This window comes from Sardina pilchardus, chromosome 2 (genome assembly GCF_963854185.1).
Source record: "Sardina pilchardus chromosome 2, fSarPil1.1, whole genome shotgun sequence".
NCBI lineage: Eukaryota > Metazoa > Chordata > Actinopteri > Clupeiformes > Clupeidae > Sardina > Sardina pilchardus.
In genome coordinates, this window is record NC_084995.1 from 21218276 (window position 1) to 21238271 (window position 19996).

General features: G+C 41.8%; 1 protein-coding gene across 2 annotated transcripts; it reads right to left on the minus strand.

Annotated features, from left to right (window-relative positions):
• Positions 1-431: 431 nt before the first annotated feature.
• Positions 432-19934, minus strand: cabp2a (calcium binding protein 2a). 2 transcript variants are annotated; one of them, XM_062521635.1, is made up of 6 exons: positions 19808-19934; positions 19051-19242; positions 2966-3100; positions 2538-2647; positions 1829-1976; positions 432-1273 (listed from the first exon to the last, which is right to left on the minus strand). In XM_062521635.1, the coding sequence occupies exons 2-6, from the start codon at positions 19205-19207 to the stop codon at positions 1248-1250; spliced, it is 576 nt and encodes a 191-aa protein (XP_062377619.1). In that variant the 5' UTR covers positions 19208-19242; positions 19808-19934; the 3' UTR covers positions 432-1247. The 2 variants fall into 2 exon arrangements, with proteins under 2 accessions (XP_062377619.1, XP_062377627.1); XM_062521643.1 differs by lacking the exons at positions 19051-19242; positions 19808-19934 and adding exons at positions 3499-3529; positions 11741-11788.
• Positions 19935-19996: the final 62 nt, after the last annotated feature.

Below are 19996 nucleotides of genomic sequence, written 5' to 3' on the forward strand. Positions count from 1 at the left end.
GATATCTCCCTAAATCTAGTGATTATTGCTAACCTTTCAGATGACTTTCATAAGTATGCAAGCATTATCAGCTGAATTTAGGCGACGTAAAGTCAAAAGTAAATGTCGCATAAGAAATGCTTCATAGTGCCAATCACAGGAGCAGAGAGCATTTATGGCCGGTCGACACAACAGACGCTCATCAGAAGGCCGCAGTTCCGGATATACTGTACATCTTGCAAGAATATAAATGAAATGGTGTCCATGACAGTCAACATGACAGGGTCACATATATTCACCCTGCAATTCATTCAGTTTTGACCTTAACCCTATCCTAAAATTCTCTATATTCAAAGCTGTCACATAGATTATATTGAAAAAATGTGAAATGTTGTGAAATTGTGAAATATGACATCACACATATATTCACACTCATTTGGTAGTTTATTTAGGGTAATCATTAAGTAAAGTATATTGCACATCTCAAATCTTCCCGTACCATTTCATTTGAACTCTTCTTCATAAGACTCAAGCAATCAACATAAACAGGTCAGAATGATATTTCGAGATTTCAGAACATTTTCATGACAATCACACCGTTAGTAATAACAGTGCTATGATAGCTTATTATCACATGATATTGGCTTTTGTGGCATCAGACACCAGAAACTGTCATGACAGTTACTGGTAGTGTACATGGCACTGTTATGGCATTTAACAATAACTCATGATAATATTAAAATGGCCTTGGCCATAAGTGTTATGACAATGTTCATAATTGTTATGATGGATTGTTCAGTGAAGTGCTACACAGCCCCATATAAAGTTGTCACTGTAGTTTATGTGTGGCACAAAAAATATATAATTATGAGTAAATAACATAGCATATGTACATCTCTCGCAAGGTCCGGCAAAATTGTATGACCAGTCACTTCAGAGATGACCACAGCTGTTTTCAATCTTTTTCAGACATATGTAATTTTCTGACAGAGGTAAAATGCAGGTCAAACTACTCATTTACAGAATAGAGAGTACAAAAAAAAAAATTTAAAACCGTATTTACAGAATATTTCTTTTTGATATCCACACAGGGTGAGAGTGCTAGAAAAATAAAAACAACATGAATTTGTACATAAAACAACATAACAGGTTTGACACGATAAGGTAACCCTTAACTGGGCAATCACATTAGTTCTGGACTTGCATGATTGGTCCGTTCATGATGTCCTCACCTCTCCTACTTGGCTTCACACAGTTGTATGTGAATACTAGCGGGACATCATTCGGACAAATTCTGTGGATGAAGAGTAAGAAGATGTTGTATATTATTGCTGCATGTGCAGTCTCATGCAGACATGATTACATAATATAGTTGATATATAGGCTGAAAGAGATATGCTGAGATATTGCCACTGAAAAACTGAAAGTCATTGTGCACCTGTCATATCATTACATATTGTTCATTTCATATTACATTACATTACATTTCATTTGGCTGACGCTTTTTAACCAAAGCGACTTACAACATGAACATTTAAGTTTTTAAGAGCATTTCTAACAACAAATAAAAAAACACAATAAGTGCATTAATGAGTGTAATAAGTGCATCAATGAGTGTAATAAGTGCATAAATGAGTGCAATTGTCTGTAGTAGTGCTATGAGAGGCGATGTTCTTTGGTTTTCAGACCTTTTTTGAAGGTGGCTAGCATCTTGACTTCATACCTTCTTTCATCTCGTCTTTTGCCATGTTTCTCTCTCTCTCTCTCTGTCTATATATATATATATATATGCACTGTATATATATATATCAATGTCTATTAACACACACATATGTATACACACACACACCTTCAAAGTCGACCAGGCCATCCCCGTTGAGGTCTACATCTCTGAGGATTTCGTCAATCTCTCTCTGATTCAGCTGCTCTCCCATCAGCTTCTTCATGGCTTCCCTGAGCTCTGCCAGGCTGATCTGACCATCTCCGTTAGAGTCAAACTGTCAGAGGGACAGGACAAAAACAAAGAGAGAGAGAGAGACAGAGACAGAGAGAGAGAGAGAGAGAGTAGAGAGAGAGTGTGTAAGAGAGAGTTTGAGCAAGAAGTTTGCTTGATATAGCATTTGTGCTGTCTTTGTGTTTATCTTTTGCCACTTATAGTTACCATTATGCATCACAATGACAAATGTGGTTTATTGCATGAGATGTGTTTAGCATGAGTTTTGCAAAAAGAGTCTATGAGATCTGCGAATTGTGTTTTATATGCGAAAACCGCAGTAGACCCTAACACATAAGTAGTAATTATGTGTAAGGGGTGTGTACCATGTGCAGTCGTTGAAAATAAGTTGTTCTTTTATGTTCTTCACAGAAAATGAGCCAAGGCCAATGAGTTTGAAGAAATAATTAATTGCATAATATTTCTTTTAGCAAACACTCTAAACAGGTCCCACAGACCTGAACACTTACAAGGGGTAAACCTAACATAACTTGACAAACATAAATATTACAAGATAAATAACATTTGTAACAGAATCAAAGCTTAATGTGTAGAGGTGGCCCACCTCTCTGAAAGCATCCCTCAGCTCCTTCACTCCGATCATGTCTGCTGTCTCAGCCAACATCTTGGGGCCCATTAGGTCCACAAAGTCCTCAAAGTCCACTCTACCACCACCTAGAGGACAGGAGCAATCACTGCATAAGTCAGGAGGCGCTCAGCTGTCAGCAGCAACCCACTTTTGAAAACACTGAAATGTATCTTATATACACAAATAATGTGTTTAAGTTCATGCGATCAGAGCTTTGATAAAATTAAATTTAGTAGAAAAAAACATGTTTGGAAAACAATCAGACATATGATTGGGATCAGACATAGTGGTCTATAACAGTTCAGAAACTTAAATTATGACCAGAGTTTTCTAAAGTGGTTTCACTTTGAGAAGGTGAAACTCTTAACAGACGGAAAGAAATTATGAACACCCGTGTGACGCACAGATTTGCTGGCTCAGTTCGATCAGCTCCATCTCTGTGGGCATGTATCCCATGGTCCGCATGCACTCGCCCAGGTCTTTACAGCTGATGAAGCCGTCCTTGTCCTTATCGAACTCAGTGAAGGCCTCCCTCAGCTCTGATCGAAGATGGAGCAATGGACAGGGAACAGAGGAACAAACGTTTAACATCGTTTGGTTTTCTTGCAGTGGTCAAGGGATTGAATGCTGGTATTGTTGTATACCATTAGGATAACATTTTTATTCACAGTGCTATGAAAACAACATTTAAAATGATTTGGTGTTATAAAAAAACAGATGGTAACATGGTGGCGACACAGAGGCAAGAAGGGAGCAGGGTTCAGTTTGTGGGTTAAGTTAATATGCTAATGCACTGACTTGGTTGGTTACTTGGGTTTTAGGGGATGGGGTGGGGACAGGGAGGGGGTCGGAGCTTAGGGGAGGTGGGACTTCTTAAGTCGGTAGGTACATAGGGACACATATCAAGTCACTTGGTGTGACGTCTGCATATCTGTACCTTCCATCTCCTCCGGCCGCAGATCCCTGTCCTGCAGTGTCCCAGTTTACAGAGAGACACATAGAAAAGCTGATGGTGAGGCAAGGTTAGGAAGCAGAGGACAAAGACACACACCCTGCCACTTCATATGAGACAACACAACAAAACTAACCCACACAAAGTGACACAAATAGACAGACAGACGAACAGAGATAGACAAGCATACACAAACACACACACACACACACACACACACACACACACACACACACACACACACACACACACACACACACACACACACTCACACACACACACACACACGCTGAAGCACTTGAAAAGTCAGACAAAAGCACCTAAGATGTTCAGATAAAATGCCTATGATGAACGTACAATACAAGATTCAGAATGAACACTATTTACCCAAAAGCATATAATCATGTCATTCATGATAGACAGCATGTCAACATGAAGTCAGTATGTTTATGTGTTTAAGAGATTGGCAAATAGGGACGAGCAAATGCTTTGATAGGTTGTTTTTTTTCTTCTAATATGAACAGTCAGTCCTCCCCAACAATCTGTTATCATATCAATGGCCAAAACAAATTCACAAAAATAGTTTCAAAAGTCAGGACTTTAATAGGATATTATGCAATCGGTCTCCACTAATGACTGACTTAGGGGGGATTGACAGAATCTCGATTTAGATTAATATCTGGGGCCTCCTCTGTGCAGGCATGTTCCCTGTTGGCGTTGGCCAAGTAGGGTGAACTATCAGGGTCAGGAGTTACTACTACGCTGACCAGATTAAAAAATCTCGAGTAAGGTTGCCAGGCAACAAAAAGAGATCAAGAGGACTCTGGTTTTGGTCATTCTGATTCTCTCTCTCTCTCTCTCTCTCTCTCTCTCTCTCTGTCTGTCTCTCAAAATTCACACATTCATTAGATCTATGACCTGTTACCACCTCCATCTGCTGTTTGATTTACTCCAATTAAATGAACCAGAAAACAGTACATTGGTCTGGCATTATCTGTAAGCTTCACTGTCACCATAAATCACATGACGGACGTGCCTAATTCCAAAATCTGTGAGCCACGATGAATAAAGCAGGCTTGGAATAATGCTGCACAGAGGTGGGCTGGAGAATATCGGGCCCATAGGCAAGGCAAGGGAAGGGAGGAAGATTATATCATTTCGCTAAAATATAAATCACTAAGCTTATCTACTTTCTCTTCACTAGCACTTAATTGTGTCATCTGCTGGTACCTTATATGTTCTCTCAACATGCAGCTGTCTGCCACTAGACAGGCACAGATATTGATAGAAAGAGAGCAGTAAAAACAGACATGAGAAATAATACAATTTGGCCGGGGAGTCTCAGGAGAGAGGCTGGAGTGGAGTGGGTTCATATTCATGTCAACAGGATTCTGGGATTATCAGCCAGATGTGGATCGGTATGAAATCATGAAAGTGATTGAGCATTTATCTCATTTCATGTTCCATATACTGTATGTTCACACAATCCATCCAGGAATTGTGTATCATGTAATCTCGTTGTACAGTACAGTATGTATGTTTAAAAAATGTCTTACAGTTTACTGTGAAGAACAGTGAGATTCTCCATCAGTGAATACTGCTGCTGATGCTTTACTGCAGGACTGCAGTTTTCAATCTAATGTTCAGATGTGAGTGATAGACTCTGTGGGCCATAATTTAAATGGTGAGAAAAGTCTGAAATCTTACTAAAGCAAATGTAAAGGCACCTTTAACAGTTTTTTGACATTAATGTCTCAAAAATCATTTGTATCGCACATAACCTCATAACATAACAAACGTCACTTCTGCTTTTGTCTGAGCTGACCTCTGTAGGCAATTACCGACCTAGCAACTTCCTAGTTTGGGGTAGGAAACCGAAATCGAAACGCTAAAGAAATGCCATAGGAATTCTAAGACTGCTGTCGGTGCATTCTCTCTGTATTACATTGGAGTTATGTTCATGATTTGGTGCAAAAGTTGCATATCTAGTGAATTTATCATTGCGCTTCTCAACCAGAAAGGGACTCCAAGAGCAAGTCTTGTTAAGGGTGCCTTTAACAATTAAGCAATTAAGCAAAATCTTTTTGCAAATTTGATACCAGTAGGATAACTCAATGCACCAACATTGGTGGATCGGCTCAACCCCGCAAGCCACACAATAGCTTTACTTCAATTGGCACCTTGCACACTTTCTGACTTTGCACTTCGTCAGTAATATAAATTAGGGTTCAGTGTGTTAACGTGGCCATTTGGAAGAGTGAACCCTTAATAAAACATGTCATGACATCAGCTTGTATCTCATTAGCTTGTAAGTTGGCATAGCTTTGTATATATTAACTATCAGTAAGGTAAGGTCAAGGCTCGTGACTCAAATCGTCATGTTGCGTTACAGTCGCAAATATTCACAAAACAAGAGATCATCTCGATACCACTATAAACAGTGTCAATCAAAATGTCCAACCAAAGCATCCGTTTCCTATTGCCCTTTGAAGGTTGTCCTCTGCACTCACTTCAAGGACTCAAGGAGCTTTGTCTCAATTGAGAAACAGTGTGCTAATGGACAAGAGCAATTAGTGAGAGAAGGCATGATAGCCATCGTCAGGATATTGCACTGCAGCAACCGGTCCGCATCTAGCACCGTCGGGCAGCAGTTTTAGTGTCATCAATCTGGGATAAGTGGGTCTCTGATGACACTCAGGGGAGCACAGAGAATAAAACATCTAAATTGAAATCTCATGAAGCCAGCTGAGGTATCGCTATTCAGCTTCGCTTTCACTTACACACACATTTTTGTTTCTTAGAGAGTTTATGAGAGTGCAGATATTAGAGCCGCCACAAAATCACTCCACCTCCAGCAGAACACGCAGGCCATAATGCATCACTTGACAGTGTACAGGCTCGTCCGACTGCACAGAGATAACAGAAGTTACTACACTCTTAGAAAAAAGGCGCTATATAGAACCAAAAATGGCTCTATTGCATGCTTTAAATATGGCACCCCTAAACGGTTCTTTAAACCATTTTGAAGGGTCCATCAAAGGAACCCCCTAAGACACTGTAGAATACATAAAGCTATGCACACACAGCTATGCTCCCACACACCTTATTGCCACACCTTTGCGACATGCTATCCTAAGGACGTACAGCAACTTACTAACTCACTGAGATGGAGAGCAGCACCACAGAGTCCTCTGCTCACACCACATCGTGCATGAGCGTGAGGATGAGGATGACGGATGATGTCATGGTGGAGAGATGGAGGAGAGGAGGGGTGTATGAGTGGATTAGATGGTCATGGTGGCTTTGCTGGGGACGGATCCAGAAAACGCAGTTCATGACAGCGAAACTCCAACAGAGTGGAACTCGGCCTACCGTGCCCGCTGACAAGCCTGGATTGTTTGAACCTTGAATACAAAGTGTGTTATGTGTGTGTGTGTGTGTGTGTGTGTGTGTGTGTGTGTGTGTGTGTGGGTGTGTGTGTGTGAGCGTGTGCTAAAAGTGTGGTTGACTGTATTTGAGCACTATAAATCTGTTATCTGTTGTCTCTCCATGCAACCCTGGCTCTGATTGAAAGTAACCTCAGGTGTCAGCGCGTTCTGACATGTCTGTGTCTGTGTACGTACGATCTGGGACTGGGCAAAGCCCTGTCTGAGGAAGATGCAGGCAGGCCCCACAATGTTGTGAAGCATGGTGCAGTTCTGGACCAGGGCGCAGAGCGGTTCGTCAAACGCCTTCTCGCTCCCCGACTCGTCCTCCCCCTCCTCGTCTGCTTCTGCACCCCCAACGCCCCCCAGCATAGCGGCGGCTAGTGGAGCCCCACTCCCCTGTTGGGGCAGTTGCACTGACCCCTTGGAGAGGGACCAGGCAGTTAACAACCAGTGATCCACACAAAAAGTCGTTTAAAAACTCAGTAAAGCTGTCAAGTCAAGTAGTTCTCCGTTCATTTGACGAACTGCATCTAGGGCTCAGTGGCATAAATGCATCATAATGCAATAAATATGTACCATCGTAAAACTTAAAAAATGCATCTGAATTATTCATGCAACATGCATCAGTTATACTGGTGCAGTGTCATCAATCAACAAAGAAGTAATAGGAATGAGAATATATATCTATATATTATCATAGATAATAGTGCCATAGTAATATACCAACATTTGGCTACTGAATGCTCAGTTCTTCAATCACAGCCAATGCAATATCTGAATAAGTACACACGCGTAAGCACAACCTATAGCCAGTGATACATCAGCACAAAAGCTTTGTCTCTTACCTTCTTCATTTTGTCTCTCTTGGAAGGCTTTGCTCCCATCACCTTTCTCAACTCTCTTCCCCAGACTCAGTCTTTTTGCCCCTTTCTCTTTTCTGCACCTCCCTTCTCTCTCTATCTCTTCTCCCCTTTACACTTGAGGTCTTCTTACCCCCCCTCTGCAGTCGTCGGATGTTACATAAACTTTTATGACAAGTCTTCCAGCAGCCCAATCAAATATCCCAAGAGGCCAAGCTGCTTAAGTGTGGCTGCTGGATAATCGAATAAACACTAACAGTAATAGTGTTAAGTCAGGCGCTTCCCTCTCAGCTGGACTCTGGGCATGGGACGCCACACACGCCAGGTTTGGCTGCAGCTGGACTGCGCGCAGGCTCCTTATATCTCTGCCTTGGTGTCAGCGCTGGGATGCACTTTGCTGAGGTGGAGCAACAGCCATCTTCACAGTTTTGCCTCCCCTGTCCCTGCCAGCCTGTCTCTGTCCTCTATAGTCTACAGCAAGCCACATCTGATGCCCATTTTGCACTCACGGTGGCTCTCTGCTATCCTGACTCTGATGTACAGTATGGGCATCTGATGGGTCTTGTGCAGTATAATTTCAACATCCCACCCTCCCTCTCTCTCTCTCTCTTTCTCTCTCTCTCTCTCTTACTCCCTCCCACACTCTCCCTCTCTCTGCTGGACTACGTAAATGCCTATGCTGTCAGGGAGAGGGGGAGAGAGGGGGAGAGAGGGATAGTAAGTGAGAGGTAGGGGGATGGGGGAATTAGGGCGGTAGGCGGGTGGTGTTGGGTGGTGGATGGTGGTGGTGGTGGTGGTGGTGGTGGATGTCTTTTTAATCCTCAGCATGTCAGATTACACAGGGAGTAAAATGGGGTTGGTTGCACTGGGCGCGCAGAGAGCAGAAATAAGAAAACGGATTGCGTGAGCCGCGCAATCGAGCAGCACGGAGAGCCAACAGAACGCTGTTGGAAGAGGACGCCGGCCAGGGGGCTAGGACAACATAGGTCATAGGTACATCACAGGCACCGTACGAAAGAAGGGATGGAGAAAGAGAGAAAGATATAGAGTGATTGAGTGAAAGAGAAAATGGCTTAGCTGGTGATGGCTTCAATACTGCAGGTGGTGGGATATTAAAGTGTGTTCTGTATTCTATATGTTCCACGCCCCATGCCAACGCCCTGATCCTGCTGTGCTCAGAACGAGAGAACGAGGGGGGATTGGACATGGCTAAGTGCACAATACTTTAGCGTAATGAAAAAGTACAATTACATGTATGCTGCCGGATGTAAATATGACTTCAAAAAAGAAGTAGAAACGACGTCCAATCCCAGGACATGAGATGTGCTGAGGGACAGGATCAAGTGCATAAAGTCATGATAAGGGATAGCTTTGCACAAGGAGGACTCCAAAAGCACTCCCTCCTCCTATTCCCTCCTTCTATCATGCTCTCTCTCTCTCTCTCTCTCTCTCTCTCTCTCTCTCTCTCTCTCTGTGTGCCTGCACTGTGTAGTGAGAATGCAGCAATGCACTGCAAGGACTACTAAGCAATCAACACCTCATTTCAACTTCCAGATAAGTGATCACAAGCTCCAACACTGTACTGCCCCATAAATTGATGTAGGCACTTCCCACACTGCACTCCCTCTTAAATGATCCCCTGCAGAAGTAATGCCTTCCCACTAGTTCCACTCCAGAGTCTTTTCCTAGGCAGGCCACAGATGAGCTCCTCTGCAAGATAAAGGCATTAGTTCACTAAGAACACCAACACCACTGTAAATTTGCCCTAATCCACCCCTACGCAACACTATACACCCAGCCATAGCAGCAGCTTTTTTATGATATCTCTGAAACACTCAGGGGACTTAGAGCAGGAACGCAAGGATGAGTATAGAACGGCAATGGCGCAGGACAGTTAGAGAGCTATTTCTGTGATCTGATGGCATTACCGCATGGATTGTGGGATTTAGAAAAATGGTAAAGAATGTTACGTTGGGAAAATCATTTATCTTGAGCGGGATCTGGTAAAGGCTCAACGCGGCTCACAAGAGGGAGAGAGACAGGCTGGGTTGGATTGCACATCTGTGGCGGTCAGGGGCATTTCACATTATCACCCCAAACTGTTTATCTCTTCTGTTTTGGATTGGGAGCCACAGCATTGAGCTGAATTTGGCCCACACTCAAACCTTTGTATAATCCATGCTGTTTGGTTTTTCTGGGAAAACGTGTAGAGATTTGGGAAGATAAGGGGAGGTCACAGAGGACTTGTTTTTGGTCATTTCTTTATTTGCCAAAGAGACCCCAGTGGCGTATAGTTGACTTCATTCACTGATGCTCCTATCAAAACATTCTTTTGCAATATAGTGAACATCAGACAGAATAATATAGCAAATACATACAATATTCTTACTTGCATATATCCAACTCCAAATCCAGCTACACTTTCACTTACTTTGGAGAGTAATTCTCCTCTCCAGAGCAAATCACTTTGCATGCATTGATGTAATACGTGCAAACTACCACTGAGTGGCAGCAAAGTGGTGCAAAACAATTCACTGTCTCAGGATAATCTGCTGATGCAAGTAATATATTGTATCTCCCCTGTACTGTCAGCGCTGTGCTGTTACATTTCATGTTTTCAATTTAGATAATGGCTAAATGCTCTAATTTTGTCCAGAATAAGTGAAAGACAGGTTCAGGGTATTTCTGAAGTTGTGGGAGGGGAAGCAACTGCTGTCCTCCCAAATTCTCAACAACAAACATTCCACAAACCTTCAGCCAAGTTACACAGGAAGGTCACAGGGTGAGCAGATTTTTAATTTTCTCAACACTGCCTCAGGAATCCCTCTCCAGATGCCACATTGTCAATTAATCACGGCCCAGAGCCTCTGGGGTCAAACTGCATTTGGTCCTCATTCAAAAGTGAAGATTTGCCATCCAAATGACACAGCCAAAGCACAACAGTGAAAGAACACCAAGAGTTCAGTGAGAAAACGCTCTGTACTTTATAAAGTCCAAAAGACATTTGTAGCATTGTACCTATTGGGATCTTATAACCCACACTTGGTTATATTATATTATATTGATTTCAGTGGGATAGAATGGAACTGCACAAAAACAATGCCTTATTGGCTGGTGGCAGTCACAAATGCACCTCATGTTAAATATGGAATCCACAACGGTATACATGCATTACCATGTCTTCAACCAAAGAGCAGCAAAAACATCATCGATAAAGCAACCTTTGAGCAGAATAAAGCAACAGACGAGCATGCTTGCCTACACCTATGAGACAACAGGTACCATTCACAGTATCAAAAATCATAGTATGATCACACTAAAGGCCTGCAGGATCTTGTCAACGAGGTTTATCATAGACTTAGGAAATATGCTCTACATCCTTGACCTTTTAGGAGCATTGAAAGGAGTGTTTTGTCTCAAACATACAGTAACTGAGATCGAAAGCAGACTGTGGTGAAATCCCAGCTGATGATTTAGGAACAACAAAGGACCACCATGGCAGGAATCGACATGAAGTAAAAGAGGAAATGAATAAAAGTTAAAATCATGAAAGCCCTCATATGGCATATTCTTGAGAAAGTGGTGTTCGGGCAAGTTTCTGATTTCCTCAGAACAAACTCATCGTGAGACAGTGAGCCATGACACTCACCTCTCTACATCATCTGAGCTGGGAATTGTTGGGAAAGTCAATTATGGGTTTACATCCTATTGTGCTTGAAAAGATAAGGGTCACACGGAATACATTACACTTTCACTCAACTGTTCAGTCACACTACACCTCATGCGCACGCACTTAAAATCACACCACTGTTTCCATAACAACCAACACTGCTAGGCTTAAACTTCATAATAGTTACCTTACTTCTTTTGCTATAAAAGTGTCTATAGGTTTTGTTTAGTATGTGTACACAACACATACTTCAAAGGGCATTCACTCACCATGTCTGGCAATGACAGGTACCAAAGTCTCATGACCTCACCACAGGTGCCTCAGGGATCAGTAGGGCTTCTACTTTTTGCTATTGACACCACTACTTGGTTGAGATCATTCATTCCCACTGGTTCACTTATCACTGGCATGCAGATAATACTCAAATGGTCTTTCCCACCTGATGATTCTGTTGTTTCTAATTGGATATTTGCATGACTGCATGATTTACCCCAGTCTAGATGAAAGATCGTTACCTTCAGCTTAATCTCTTCAAAACTTTTTTGTGTTTTTTTACCTAATAGCTATTCGACAACAGATTAACATCCAACTTGGCTAATTTTCACTTACCCCAACTAAATTGGCAAATATGGGGTGTCAAAATCAATGACCGACTGACTAAATTCCTCTGAGCAAGTGGCCTTAGTCACAAAGTCATGTTGGTTTATCTCTCCCAGGGCCAGTGTTGCAAAATATATCAATGGATCTGGTTACTTGCAGATGTTTTTCAAAACTTCAGTCCAGAAACAGTTGTTCAGTAAGCAGCATTGGGAGCAACATCTGCAAGTGGAAGGAATATCACTCCATGATCACAACCAGTTTCGCACAGAAGCTTCTCGCAAAATGTCTGACCACGGAGTTAGAAGTATAGTCTGAAGACTAGCCCAAGAGCCAAGGAAATCATAGGTAATTCACTCCACCACCTTGCACAACCCTATTATTGAAGAAAACAACATGTCGAAGCTTGCTACACAGCATGTGGACAAGCCTACTGTATAAAATACTGAGAAAATGTAGTCTGGTCAGACAAGAGCAAATGTTTACTTTTTGCCTGTAATACTATACACCATGTGTGGAGGAGAAATGGCCCAGCATATCACCCTAAAAATACTACACCAACAGTGACGTTTGGAGGTGGAGGCATCATGGTGTGGGGCTGTTTTTGCATTTCATTTCATCTTACTGGCAGATTTCATACAGTTCAAGGAACAATGAATGGAGCCAGGAGCATCCTGTCATCCAGGATAAGGATGAGACGTGGGTAGACCTTCCAACAGGACAACGATCCAAAGCATAGAGCAAAGGAAACTCTCAATTGGTTTCAGAGGGAGAAAATCAAGGCCCCGACTTAATGGAACACGCTGACTTTTTGGGACTTAAGCTTATTCACCGTATCCCCCACAGTTAAGTTTTGATAAGTCCATATACCCTTCTCATCTCTGTGTGTGTAATTACTCAGTCTGACGCACCCAGCGCAGGCCTAGCTTAGCACAGGTGCCTCGAAGAGGCTTGCTTTAACAACGTACACCTCAAAATAGGGACGGAAGAATTACAACATTTTCCTAACATGCTGTGATTTGTAGGCTGGCTATAGTGTATTTCAGGTGCTGTCTGCAAATCACTCTGCCCAAGTAGCAATGCTTCGCCTAAATGTGAACATACTGTAGTAGCCTACCAAACATATAAGATAAATGGCTGTGTAGTCTGGGGAATACAGTAAAGCTGAAGACCCAAAAAGTCTTTGTGTTCCTTTAAATTCAATTTGTGGAAGGAACTAAAGATCAAGATTCACAAGCGGGACCACTGAAATCTTCAAGATGTCAAGACTATCTGTATAGAAGACTAAGCCAAAATCACACCTGAATACTGATTTGCTAAATGTCTTTGCTAATTATTCCACCTTGAGTCTTTTATGCTTTCTGTATAAATCTTTATTACAGTGCATGAAAATGCACTGTACTGTTCTTCCTAGGCATTTTATTATTATTCTTCTTCTAACGCACTTAATGCAGCTTCAACCGCTTAACGTAGAAACTCCATTCAAACTATGTCGCGTAGGTCTTACTTACGCGATGTGGGCTTTGTATTTTTCAACTTTGTAACTTTTATACTTTTTAAACTATTAGTTAAAAACTATTATAATTTCCCCCATAGACTTAACATTGCTCATTATGACATCACGGCAGCAATTAGAATGTTACCCCAGCTGGTCAGCCACCTGGGCACCAACTGTCAGTTTCTCTCAGGCTTTAAGCATACAATCTCTCTGAAGACTACACATATCCTGTTAAACTGTTTCCTCTGTCCACAACTGTTTCAAAATAAAAGTCCTCACTGCAATAATATACTATTAAATCATTTAACCATTGAAACTACTCAACTATTTAACTGTTCAACCATTCCAACTGTCAGTTATCATCAACTATGCCTCCAGTCAACTACATGAAACCTCCATGTACCTAGCAACCAACATAGCAACCATTAAAATTAAGCGTTTATGACCGTTTCCATAGCAACCAACATGATTTTACTACAGTAACTTCTTTATTCCTGATAGTGGCCACCATGGATACCCTAGCAACAAATGTTTCAAAATAAAAGTCCTCACTAGCAAGTTATCTAGTTAGCATGGTTAGCATTGTTAGCATAGCTAGCATTTTTAGCATAACTGCAAAAAATCATCAACTAAGTTAGCTAATCAACCTGGTTAGCATTGTTAGCAAATCTAACATTGTTAGCATTTTTAGCATTACTGCTAAAAATCATCGGTTAAGTTAGCTAATCAACCTGGTTAGCATTGTTAGTAAAGTTAGCATTGCTAGCATAATTAGCATTTTTAGCACAACTGCTAGAAATCATTAGCTAAGTTAGCTAATCAACATTTTAACATGAATAGAAATCATTAGTTAAGTTAGAACTGGAATGTTTCAGCTTTAAACGGTCTACCTTCACACTATGAACTCTCTGTAAACTATGCAACCACCATGTTTACCCTAGCTACACCTTAGTAACCATATCTACATTATCTATCTTTTTTTGCATTTTCATGCACTGGTAATTCCTTGGAATTGCATTTCTAGTTTTTAAATGATGTTATGCTTTCCTTATAAGTTTGATTTTGTTTTGGAAATTGCAACCTGATGTGTGTGATCCTTCAAAATGCCGGAGAATTGCACTCATGGTGAGTAGTACTGGTTTGTTCCTTTTACTACGTTCTGCCCTTGGTTGGGCAAAGGGAGATTCAGGTGAGTAGGGCCCCTGTTTGGGGATAGTTTTGTTGGGTGGTAGTCAGCGTCAGGGACGGCTGAGCTATCGGCCCTGGACATTAAGGTCTCCCCAGTAAGAAAGGAAATATTGTGTGCACAGTGCGCACACAGATGGGCCTACGTCAACGAATCTCCAAAGAGTGGCAACAGCTCTGGGTGTTTGAGAAGGATCACTATCACTGGTTTGCTAAATTAGACTCTGGCAAAGTCTATCTGTTAAAAACAGACCTGTCTTCTAGTTATTCCACCTTAAGTCTTTTATGTTAATTATTCTTTATTGCGCTATATAAATAAACTTGACTTGACTTGACTTGATTTGTTTCTTTGAACAGGAAAAGTTTTGAAGCATTAGTCATTACAAGTCATGAAGTCATTACAAACAAAGGCATTTCCACAAAATATTTAAGACATTTCAGTGGTGCATTCAATACGTATTACCTGTGTCATACAATTTCATTAACATAACTTTATTTATGGACGTTAATGTTTGGATTCCTTTATACTAATATCTGGTGAAAAATTCTTGTGCATAGCCACATTGGAAATACTTTCAGAAAAAAAACTTGGCATGTTCAATACTTCCCTCTGATTGCCCTGCACTGCCTGTTGTTGTCCCCTTCCTGGCCCATGCATCCTACAGTAGCAACCCAACTTTCCTCAAGATAATTCCTAATCCCAATGCACAGTTTACTCCCTACACTGGACTATTTGAACTTTCTGACAGTAAAAATGACCTTATTGTACTGTAACTGACCTTGGACAGATGGGTTGTGCCCTTGAGTCGTGGATCTGTCCTAGGTTTCTTCCTATATCCCCATGTATCATATGTATTCTCGCCCCTGTTACTCATGGGCTCTCTCTGAATGTTTAACACTCTGTAAGGCGCCTATAAGTGAAATTAAATTGAAAAAAAAAAACAAAAAACCTATTTCTCCGCTGTATACTGTATATCACTTGGAACAAATGTGTCAGCTAAATATAGACAACGAAAGATTATTATGATGTCTATTTCAATTTCACAATTTCCACTTCCTCTTTAAGTGCGTGTCTATATGTATGTGTGTGTGTGTGTGTGTGTGTGTGTGTGTGTGTGTGTGAGTATGTGTGAAATCACTATGGTGAGACTAGTTTTTATGATAATGTCCATGAGTTTGTAGGTGAAAACAGTGTATGAAGAGGCTACAATTGGTGTGTATGTGCCAGTGTGCTTGTCTGAGAAAGTGATCTATTTCTCCACACATGTGCAGCGCGCGTGTCACAAGCTAGGGGAAGTCCGTCAAAAATAGCCCATAAATGCTGAATGCTTGTCCTGGCAGTTGTTTGCAAGGGGATAATGGTACTCAGAGAAAGGAACAAAATGTAGAGCAAGGCTTTATACCATTTCATTTTACATTTGTTTGTTTTGTTTCCCCCATTCACCTCCCACTAATGCTATTTGCGCCAGCATGAACAGGACTTTGGATCACATGAGAGATTTGTCCATAGCTGGATTAGAGCTAACGGAGACACAGAGAATAGGAAGAGAGTGCATTGATGAAGTGGAAAAGAAAAGACTAAAAAAGTTCTACTCTCATCTCAGTCATTTGTCTCAGAGAGAGGCAGAGGGCGCATGGTCATGCGCTGTTCTCTGCCCAGGTACAACAGCTCCCATTGTGCTGTTACAGGAAGCATATGCCGTAAATTCAAAGTCAGGCTGATGTGGAGACTGTGGTTTTGTCTGACATGTTGTCTACGGGAGACTATCAGACCTCTGTGACTTTGCGATCTTTGAAGCTTTCACTGGGCAGAGTTTTCAAACACTTTTGAGTAAGTGGTATTGGCAATGTTAATCCAATGCTGGAGGTCAATCCAGAGAGATTTGTATATCTAAAGTGAATAAAGTGAATTTACCGCACGTAGAAATGTATCCTACATGCCTGCAGTGGATGCTTCACAGTCGTGTCATGTGCTTTCTCCGGGTGAATCAGTTTCTAACGGGATCATCTTATCCTGTGGGTCGTTAATCTGCCATAGATTATCCCTTCTCCACTTTCCAATCAAACTTTCTGTTCTTGTCCCTCACTTGCTCCATTATCTCCACACTTCTCTCCTCCTGGCTCACTTGTTTGTTTGTTTTCAACTCCATCTGCTGCCCAAAAGATGTGGTGCATTGTGATTGGTTGACAACATCTGAGTTGTAATGGCCTCTCGTCCAATGACACATGTGGATTTAATTCTGAGATACAAAGTGTGAAATCTGAATGTAAATTATTTTTTCCTTTTCTTTTTTGCAGTTGGAATACAGAAAGAATATATTACTAAACAAAAAAATATGAAGGTCTCAACTATAACAACAACAACTAACATATTTAGTTGCTAAATATTGATACAAACATAATATTGCATATAATATGGAAAAAATACACAGAACAGCATGTAAAGGAGTCCACAAATCCTTTGTTTCAGTGGAACAGAAACCAATCTATACAATCCTGCCAGAAACGAGTCACATAATGAGGAAGATCAAATCATGAACACTCAGCCATCTGCTGCAATTCCTTCTCTCTCTCTCTCTCTCTCTCTCTCTCTCTCTCTCTCTCTCTCTCTCTCTCTCTCTCTCTCTCTCTCTCTCTCACTCACTCACTCATTCATTCATATCCTGATCCTGGTGCCTTTTAAAAAACAGTAATTACTCAGCTGGCTACAAAAGACTTATCCGTGTCAAAGATCACAGTATTTTTGGAATGTGCCAAATCATCAGTGTGCTTTGTATGATGGTAGGCTATGTTATACTTCAACAACAATTCATTTGACCTCTGTCAATCATAAAAAATGGCACAATATACTCTGAACGCATTTCCCAATAGCGTAATCTGATAATTATGCCTGTAAGTGTGTTTGTGTGTGTGTGTGTGCGTGCGTGTGTGTCTCTCTCTGTGTGTGTGTGTGTGTTAGGGGTTTTGTGGTCTGGCTGTGGCCTGGTTGATGGTGCTGGTGAGTACTTGGGTGTGGGCACTGTTACATACAGACAATTTTGAAGGAGGAGGAGGTTGTCTACCCTTAATCATGATGATGAAAGAAATTACGTAATAATGGAGGAGTAAGCCTTTAATTACAGTCTCTAGCGTCTAGAACAATCACGGTCCAGCTGTTGGATGTTAGAGGGTCGGACTCTCTAACACTGGCACCTACAAACGTGATCGTTGTTGCCTTCGAATACTGTATGTTGGTACATTACATATTAGATGTAAGTTAACATCCAGATCCAGATTTCTCTTTCACACACACATACTCACTTTGTGTGCATCTCAATGAACCCTAACCCACTCTCCCCTTCTGGTTCCATCCTCATGGCTTACATACAAATGTCAAAGCAAAATGAAAACTGGCAAAACAACTGGAAGCAAAGCAAATCAGAGAGTTGGACATTTTTTCTTCTTCTAAAGACAACATTTTGCCAAATCATGGCACAATTTATGGGATTTGTTTGATACCCTCTAAAACACTTAGTCACTTAGGTTCTCCCATACACAGAGAGACAGATTCTAAACATCTGCCTACTTCGTATTTCCCTAAGCAATTAAGCATCCTCTCAAATTTTATGCATATTATGTAATACCGCGATATCCAGAGGTTAGAAACTATGGTTTAAGACTGACATCTCAGCAGCCTCATGCTCTTCGATACGTCTGGGACTTCTTCTTTTTACAATAACCTGTCTCACTAAGGCTGACCAAATAAGGTGCTGGCAGGACTCTGTACTACCTTTCCTTCTGCACAACACAGATAGTTTCAAGATGCATAGAGATTTCATTCTACAGACAACAAACTGTCAAGTACAGAAATGAATGCAGCGCTAGCATTTGCTGACTAAACTATCACAAGATGAGGGAGAGTTTAAAGGCAAAGCAAGAGATCAGGCACACAATTCCCCCTCAGATTAAATGATATTGATGCTATATGAGTTATAAAAACATTCACAGTGACATGCAAAGCTTCAAAGATGTAAGTTTTGCTAGCAAGGATTAACGCTCACAACTGAATATGCTAGCATTTCCACTCCTCCATTGCAGCTGCATGCAGCAGACTGCTGATTCAGTGGAAGGCATTCTATGGAGGCACTTGCAGAGGTCCAGGAATATAAGGAAAGTTCAGCACTCTCCTATGTGGTCCTTCATACCCATATCCATCACACCTGTTTGCACTGTATTGAGGGAACAGCACAAGGAGACTCCATTCACTGTGTTGGCCCACAACCAGTCCTTGTAGCCAGGCCCTGACCAGGAGGCTCTTACCTGCCCAAACACTGAGGCCACAATGGGCCGGAGTCGGCGACGCTCCCTCTCCCTCTCCCGATGCTGGGGTTCCTCCTCCTCGGCGGGGGATAACAGGCTCAGGGTCTTCGGGGGTTTCGAGGGCCGCTTGAAGCTGCCGCCAGAGGAGGTGCTCCATCTCCTCAACTTCTCAATCTTCTTCTTGATTGAGCCCTAAAACAGGAAGAGATATGGAGGAATGACAAGAAAGAGTCAAAGTTAACACTACAGAGAGTGATGAGGACTCGCTATGTCGACATTTACAGTAAGATGTCAAAGGCAGCTTAAAAGGCCCTTAACAATATACACAACATAAGGTTGATTTAAATACCTTAGTTTAATAGTTTTTCTTGTCTACTGTATACACAGCCTTGGACCCAATGGGCCCCCTGAAATAGCCATTACTATCCATTAATTCTGCACTGCAATACTGCACTCTGGCCTGCAACCCTCCTCCTCATTTATCAGTGTTCTTGCTATTAGTGAGAGGCAATGCTGCCACTACTGTACTGACCACACAGAGTGTGCAGGGCACTCTATGCACTACATAGAAAGTTACATCAACCCATATGGACTCTTGCCGTGCAACCAGTCACACATGCAATAGTTATCTTTCCATTCAGCATGGCTTCATAAACAGATCAATAACAGATGAGATCTAATGGATGGAGATGTACTTGTGAAACAGTCCAACCTCCTACCAAAGCAGAAGTACACACATGTGTAGTCGATCATCTACCTTTTTGGTGAGCCCCGTCGGTGGCACTTCCATCGTGGTCATGCTGGTGGCCTCCATGGCGATCCTGTCTGCATTGATCATGCACAGGTCAGTGTTCCTTCCTCTCTGTCTGTGTCAGCTGTACTCTGTCTAGCCCTGACAGAGGCGCCGCTAAGCCTTAGCATCTCCAGCTTCCCCTGAAGCCACTCC

Bases quoted from the DNA above. Each gene is read 5' to 3' on its own strand.
- cabp2a (XM_062521635.1), bottom strand. From the start codon at position 19,207: ATGGAGCACCTCCTCTGGCGGCAGCTTCAAGCGGCCCTCGAAACCCCC. The intron at 2,648-2,965 runs GTGCGTCACACG...CCTGTCCTCTAG, and splicing joins CGAACTGAGCCAGCAAATCT to GTGGTGGTAGAGTGGACTTT. The intron at 1,977-2,537 runs GTGGGCCACCTC...TCCCTCTGACAG, and splicing joins TGAGGGATGCTTTCAGAGAG to TTTGACTCTAACGGAGATGG.